Source organism: Candoia aspera, chromosome 4, assembly GCF_035149785.1.
Source record: "Candoia aspera isolate rCanAsp1 chromosome 4, rCanAsp1.hap2, whole genome shotgun sequence".
NCBI classification, from domain to species: domain Eukaryota; kingdom Metazoa; phylum Chordata; class Lepidosauria; order Squamata; family Boidae; genus Candoia; species Candoia aspera.
The window spans coordinates 14,237,691-14,245,374 of record NC_086156.1 but is presented as its reverse complement, the minus strand read 5'-3'; the positions used below and the strand labels follow the sequence as shown (position 1 = coordinate 14,245,374).

At 52.8% G+C, this 7,684-nt stretch overlaps 1 protein-coding gene across 1 annotated transcript; it reads right to left on the bottom strand.

The window, feature by feature from the left end:
• Positions 1 to 762: 762 nt before the first annotated feature.
• On the bottom strand, positions 763 to 4,059 carry FZD8 (frizzled class receptor 8). The gene has a single exon (XM_063303425.1). The coding sequence runs from the start codon at positions 3,434 to 3,436 to the stop codon at positions 1,400 to 1,402; it is 2,037 nt and encodes a 678-aa protein (XP_063159495.1). The 5' UTR covers positions 3,437 to 4,059; the 3' UTR covers positions 763 to 1,399.
• Positions 4,060 to 7,684: the final 3,625 nt, after the last annotated feature.

Genomic DNA, 7,684 nt, shown 5'->3' with positions numbered 1-7,684 from the left:
CAATGGCAACCAAAAAGGGTAGTGCACAATTCTCCCACGTTCCCAGCTTAACAGTCATTTGGCAGAAGTCAGAACAAGCCTGTGGGAGGTAACTGTTTTTGCTTTGATTGCGATAAAGCAAGGGTTTGTGAAAAAGAAGTCCATGATTCAAAACCTTCATTCTGAATAACCTTCATTCCCAGCCAACATGCTAATTGGGAATTCTAACATATCTCCAAAATATAAAAAGGACCCCAGGCTAGAAAAGACTTGCAGGTCATCTCATCCAGGTTAGGGACAGACCATCATGGAGGAAATCTATGTGGTGGCTAGGAGTCAACACTGACTTGAAGGTACACAATCAATCAATCAATCAATCAGAATTAACACCTTGAGAGATATAGCCCTATGCTCTTTTGACACCCTACCATGCTCCATGATTGGATCAATAGCCATTGCATTATAACTTCTTCTGGCCTGTCCAGTTAATTTGAAGGGGTCCAAGAATTCTTGACTATGTATTTTTAGATTCCAACAATTGTCTTTTCCAGCCAACATGACTAACAGCCAAGAATGTTGATAGCTCATGAATCTCACAGGGACCCTGATGACCAAGTTCTGAAAATGCCTATTGATTCTACTGAAGTCTGTCACTGTTTTGATTTGAACAGCACTCTGAGGGAACATTCAAGCCTCAGTATTTCTCAGAAGTCAAGAAGCAACAATAACTAGGACAGCAAAAAGGGGGCATCCCCCCTCCCGAGCAAATCATTTAACATTTTATTGACAAAATAGAATACTCAAATTTTTGCTCTTAGGAGGGAGCAGTGGTGGTAAGCCTCTAAACTTTTTCTTTAAACAAAAGAAATTTACAGACTGTATAGCATTTGGAATATATACATATTTTACAGATTTTGTACAAGGTACCAAATAATTATATAAATACATCCTTTAACATAAGAAACCCGTATTTACTTGGGGTGTACAATTAAGACATGATTTGAGCACATGATTTTAAGGCATCTGCCAGTTTGTGTTGTTGTTGGCATTGTTAAAAAAGGAAATTCTTTAGAGCCCTCCTCTACCCCTGCAGTTCAATGAGAGATACATCCCTTGACGTTGTTATCAAGACTTTGATGGACAAAGAGCAGAGAAGCCCTACTGGGCAAAAGGGCTTGTGCTGGCTGAAGACATGTAAGGCAATTCTTGTCTTGAGAAACTTCTTGTATCAACCACACAGAAACACGCAGCTTCTCGATATGGGGAGGATTGACTGACAAGTAGAGAAAGGGGCTGGGGATGATTGGCTGGCACTTGGAAGCCTCTGGAAGTGGCACTGTCCTGCTCCTAGGGAGGCCTGAAGTTCGTCCTCAAGGAGAAATGGGCTGCACCCCTTCCCCGCCCTTTCGAACTCTGGCTTTTACACCTGGGACAAGGGCATCTGTTTGGGGTATGAAACTGAACTGGCAGTGCCAGACCTCCAGGTCAAACCGGTGCTGACGTCACTGTACATGGATCCGCCTCCACCCCCCAGTCCTCCCACAGCAGCCGCAGAGCCCATGGCCCCACCCCCCCCGCCGGCCCCAATGCTCCCAGCCACGGCTGTCCCTTTGCTGGCCCAGCAGCAGCGGGTGCAGAGTGCCTTCCAGGACTCCAGAGTCTTTCCAGACCAGACCCACACGCCCGAGGTGATGCCCACCACCAGGCACATGAAGTACTTGAGCATAAAGACCGCATAGTCCGGGCGGCGGGCCTGGTCGGGCTGCTGGTCCCGCAGGCAGGGGCAGTTGTGAGTGGCTTCCCAGTGGGGGCGGTTGTGCTGCTCATAGAAAAGGCAGGCCACCACACTGGCAGCAGGCACAGCATAGAGCACCGTGAAGAGGCCCAGGCGGATCATGAGCTTCTCCAGCTTGTGCGTCTTGGTGGGGCCCCCTTGCTGCTTGATCACACTCCGGATGCGGAAGAGCGAGACAAAGCCAGCCAGCAGGAACATAGAGCCAATGGCCAGGTAGATGAGCAGGGGGGCCAGGACGAAGCCCCGCAGGTTCTCCAGGCTCTGGTTGCCCACGTAGCAGATGCCAGCCACGGGGTCTCCATCCACCGAGCTGAGCGCCAACACCGCAATGGACTTGATGCTGGGCAGCAGCCAAGCCGCCAGGTGGAAGTACTGGGCATAGCCAGCGATGGCTTCGTTGCCCCACTTCATGCCCGCCGCCAGGAACCAGGTGAGGGACAGGATGACCCACCAGATGGAGCTGGCCATGCCGAAGAAGTAGACCAGGAGGAAGACGACGGTGCACAGCGCCGGCCCCGTGCTCTCGTACCGCACGTGCTCGGCCACCGCCAGGTCGGGCTGCAGCTCCGCCGCTCCCCCGGCCGCGCCGCGGCCGCCCACGGCAGCCGCAGCCGCCCCCGCCGCGCCTCCCGCGGGGCCCGCCGGCCCTGCTCCCGCGGCCGCCGCGCCGCCGCTGCACGCCACCTTTTCGTGGCCGGCGACCAGGCGCACCAGGTAGCCCAGCGAGACGAAGAGGTAGCAGGCGGCCAGGAAGATGATGGGCCGCTCCGGGTACTTGAAGCGCTCCATGTCGATGAGGAAGGTGGAGACGGTGGCGAAGGTGGAGAGGAAGCACAGGACGGACCACAAGCCAATCCAGAAGGCGGTGAACGCGCGCTCGTCCGGGCTGAAGTAGGGGTTGTGGCACGGCAGGGCGCAGTTGGCGATCTGCCCCGTCTTGACCCGGTTGTAGAGCGGGTGGCGCTCGCTGGAGACCGACACCATCGGAGCGCGGCACTGGCAGCCCGGCTCGCAGGGGGCCGGCAGGCGGCCCTTGCGCGGGGGGGGCTCCGCGGCGGGCGGCGGCGCGGCCGCCCCGGACCCTCTGCCCGCCCCGCCCCCCGCGGGCTTGCGGTGCGGCGGCTTGGGCTGCGGCGGCGCTGCGGTGGCGAGCTCCGTGTGGTTGTAGTCCATGCAGAGCGTGTCCGGGTTGCCTTGGTCGGGCAGGCGGTCGCAGCGCATGCGGTCCGGCCAGGCGAAGCCGTACTGGCGCATGAGGGGCGCGCAGCCGGCCTTGGCCCGCTCGCACACGCTGCGGCAGGGCGGCAGCGGCTTCTTGTAGTTCTCCAGGCAGATGGGCGTGTACATGCTGCACAGGAAGAAGCGCAGGTCCGCCGAGCACTGGATCTCCACCAGGGGCCAGAACTGGTGGACCTCCAGCCCCGCCTCGTCCTGCGTGTCGTGGTTGAACTGGTTGGGCATGTACGTGTAGTTGTAGCCGATGCCTTTGCACAGCGGCACCGTGATCTCCTGGCAGGACAGCTCCTTGGCGGACGAGGACGCGGCGGCGGCGGCAGCTGCGGAGGCGGCGGCGGCGACGCTAGGATGCCGCTGCAGCGGCGACCAGGCGGGCAGGAAGAGCGGCAGGAAAGCGACGGTCAACAGGTAAGACCGAGGCTCCATGCTCGGCAAGGAGGAGCGGCGGCGGCGGCGCGTCCCCGCGGGCTCCCCCGGCAAGAGAAAGCCGGCTCCGCTTGCCCTTTGTCGCCGGCCACCAGCCCGGCCAAGCGGATCTCCGCGCCCTCGCCGGCCCGGCTCGCCTCTTAGCCGGCTCCAGAGCGCGGCCTCCCTTCCCCCAAGTAAGTCCGCCCTCCGACCCGGGAGGGAGACGCAGCGAAGCGGCGGCTCTCGGCTGCGATCGCGCTGGGCGGCTACGCTCCCGGCTTTCTTGCGCTCATCTCCCGCCACCGGGCTGGGATGCGGGACGCGGGGCTGTTTCTGCGGCGGCGGCGGCGGTGGCGGCTCCGTCTCGGTCTCGCTCTTCTCAACTTTCCCTGCGCCGCGCCGTGTCAAGATGGCTGAGAGCCCTGCAGACGCAGCCGCTCGGTCGCTCCCCGGGCTGGCTCGGCGAAAGCGCCCCGAGGACGCGGGGCTGCCCTCCGAGGCGGGGCGGAAGACCCGCTTGCGGCGCGCTGGGGAAGCGCTGCCACCTGAGAGCCTCCGTAGACAGCTGCGCCGCCGCCGCCGCCCGCGCTTGCCCAACTTCTGCTTTTCTCCAGCTCCAGCAGCGCCAACCCGGTGGCCGCGCTCTGAGGGCTATTTATATCGCAGGATGCCAGGCCCCGCCTCGCCTGTCCCAGCTACCTATCACGAGGACTCCGGGCGGAGACCGGGGACCCCGACTAAGCCCTCTCGCTTAAGGAGGATCGGGCTTGGCCCCGGGACTGGAGCGGGCCGGCCGTCCCTGGCCCTTTAAGATTCGCGGCGTGGTCCGCGAGTGCGGCTGTTCTCTTTCCTTCCCAAGGTATAAATGGCTCACTCAGCACTTGGGCAGGTAAGTTCTCAAATAAAATAATAATAGAAAAAAACAAATGGCACCCCACCTCCCCGGGGTTCTTCAGTTAATTCTCCATTTTTCGTCCTGAGTGGGAAGACCTTTTGGTAAACCTGAACTTCTAGGCCTATCAGAGTGCCTTTCTCCTCTCCCCTCCCCCCCCCGTTTTATTCCTCGATATTTTGGGTGTCTGATGGGCTGGATCAAAATACCTGAGAAAGTGTTATTTATTTATTAAATGGATTTTTTGAAGGCCACCTGACTCCAAGAAGACTCTGAGTGTCTTACAATATTAATGTAAAACTACTGTTAAAATAGAAATCCCCCCCCCCCCAAATAAACCATTATGGTTGGGTGTATGATGTTCAGGATCTGGCATATTATTTTAATGTTGCCATTTCCTCTTTTCCTTTCAATTGCTCAGAATCACCTTCTCTGGGAACGTTTTTGCACACCCTTTCTGAACAGGGAGTTCCCCTGGATTTCAGTCCAGCCCACTGCTGCCGGTGAATTTGGAAATCCCAAACATCTGGAAGGCAGCAGGTTGGAAAACAAAACGGTGATTTTAATGCAAATGGGGATTCCCCCTATCCAGAATTGAAATTCAGAATGTGAATGAAAACTGCTTTTCCATCTTTGTGGTCCTAAATAGTTTCACTTCAAAAAAATGTTGGTTCTGTTCAGAGGCAGGGTGCTCCTTCAGAAAGTGGTGCAAGAATCTACATATGATAACCACATGAAAAAAGGTAAATCCCATTTCTTTTGATAGACATTTAACTTCCACAAAAGACAATGGATTTGGTGCAGATTTCTTCATATCTGAAATGTACTCATTGAAATCAGTGGCTTTGAGTGTTTGGGCCTCCCAGTACCAAGGTTTTTCCATCTTTGGTCCTGGATGCCCCAGATGGATGCAGTGTGCAATTTGGGGGTCCTCTTGGACTCACGGTTCCTGTTGGAAGAGCAGGTGGCAGCCGTGGCTAAGAGGGCCTTTGCACACCTTTGGGTTGTGCACCAGTTGCGCCCATTCCTGGACTGGGAGGTACTACTCACTGTCACTTATGCCCTTGTGACCTCCTGTTTGGACTATTGTAACGCACTCTACATGGAGCTGCCCTTGAAGAGCATTCGGAAGCTTCAGCTGGTGCAGAATGCAGCTGCATGGGTAGTAAATGGTGTCAGTTACTCAGCACATGTAACACCACTGCTTTGGGGGCCGCATTGATTGCCCGTGTATTTCTGGGTGCAATTCAAGGTGCTGGTTGTCACCTTTAAAGCCCTTCATGGCTTGGGACTGGGTTACCTGAGGGACCGTCTTCTCCCAGTTGTTTCTACCTGTCCAATCCGGTCCAGCAGGATGGGCATGCTCCGGGTCCTGTCAGCCAAGGAATGTCGGCTGGCAGGGACAGGAGATGTGCTTTTTCTGCTGTGGCGCCTGCCCTGTGGAACATCCTCTCTCCTGAGATTAGGATGGCCCCGACCCTTCTGGCTTTTCGGAAGGCCTTGAAGACCTGGCTTTGTGCCTGGGCCCCTGAGCGTGTGAAGGGCCCCATTTCATGGTTGTGCTAACACCAGTGGTTTTTAAGATATCTTGGCTGTATTTATTTTTATATTTAATTTTTTGGTATTGTTTTTTTGTTGATTGTTTTTATTATTGTTAGCCCTCCAGAATCACTGGTTTGAGATGGGTGGCTATATACATTGAATGAATAACTACATAAAATAAATTCCAGGTAGTTATGACAGCTCATGTTGACTTTGTTGAGTATACTCTTCAGTATGTTTACATCCACATCCATCCTGTTGTCTGTGGTGGGAGTCTCCATCAAAATAAACAGGACTTAATGTACTTGTCATAGGATGATGCCAACAGTCTCATTTGCTCTCCTGATAAGCTCATTAAGAAGAAGGAAATCCCATTTATTTTGATGGCACTTATCTCCTCTTGGTTTAAGGCTGCAAATTTATACAACAGTCTTCCTCAAACTCGTGAAATCTCTATGAGATTTAAGTTCCACAACCCCAGTGGCCATGCTGGTGAGGATTATAGAAGCTGAGGTCCAGCATGTGCGTAGCATCCAGCTCTAAGTCCCCTTCTACTCCTGAGGAGACCTGTACAAATTGCATTATAAAGGGACAAAGTAGTCTGCATTTGTCTGCCTGCCAACTTTCCATCCATCCTTTGGGCTGGGTTTGAGCATGCGAAGGTGGTTATGTGGCTCCTATTGCTCCTTGTAAGAATGTGTAGGTTGAGAAAAGGGCTTCTTAAAACAATTGTAATAAGAAATTAAAGTTCTGCTTTGCCTCCTCTAACTCCATGCTCTTGCTTTCAATCTGACAGCTCTTCATCCAATCAGGGTGTAACTGGATCTGCCTGTCTGCTCCGGCACTGATTCAGGGCCAGGACCTGCGGTGCTCCTTTCTCCAGCTGTTGCTCCCCGAAGGTTTTGCTCCTAGTCTCAGAGAGGGGAAAAGAACCTGGGCACTTCAGTAATTTTCTCCAACTTGGTGCCCTCCCAATGCATTTAACTCCAGCTTGTTCAAAAGGAGTTAAAATTCCTCCCATCTGAAAGTCGTTAAGTTGGGAAATTCATTCCAACTTTCTCTGCCCCTTTCTTCTTCTGCTGTAGTAGCGGAGTTTCATTTTATTTACTTCTGATTAAATTTATGTGCCGCCTTTCTGCTTACATGAGCACTCGGGGTGGCTCACTTCAGTCACGCAAAAATCTAAAACACAGGTTTTTGTCTTCTGTGGAAGATGCCACAATTTTAATAATTTTGAAATTGCGAATTCAGCTATGTCTAAAGAAGAGGTCAATCCACCTACCTGTCCATTGGGCAAATTGTCTTCTAACCAAAGGCCAGCTCAAACGTTAGTACCTTAAAAGTGCTAAGCATGCATTGTGTAATGAAGTGTTTGCCTAGTTATGCCGTTTTCTTCCATTTGCAGAAATCAGGATGTTGCACCCTGCCAGAAAACTTGTGGGAATGGGAGGTATATATAAATTCCTTTCCTGTATAGGCCATAAATATCCTCAATGTATTTTATGTATACCGCAAGGTCTATATAAAGTATAACTTTACCAACCAAATTTGATATCCCAGAGTCAGTGTTTCTGGCTTCTGATTTGTGACTGGGAGATTCAGTGGGGAAAAAACGTTAAAAAGCAAAAATGCTTAACAAATCTTCATCTTGAAATTCAGAGCTGGGTTCAGACTTGATGGTATTTGGAAATGTGGAAATCTCAGAGTATGATGGGATCCAACCCATTAATCTCACTTGTTTTTGTGACAGAGACACACAGTGAGATTCTAAAATAAAGATTGGACTGACTGTTAACAGGAAGGGCGATGAAAACTTAAATATGCACACTGAA

Excerpts from the sequence above, each read along its gene's own strand:
- FZD8 (XM_063303425.1), bottom strand. The coding sequence starts at position 3,436 with ATGGAGCCTCGGTCTTACCTGTTGACCGTCGCTTTCCTGCCGCTCTTC.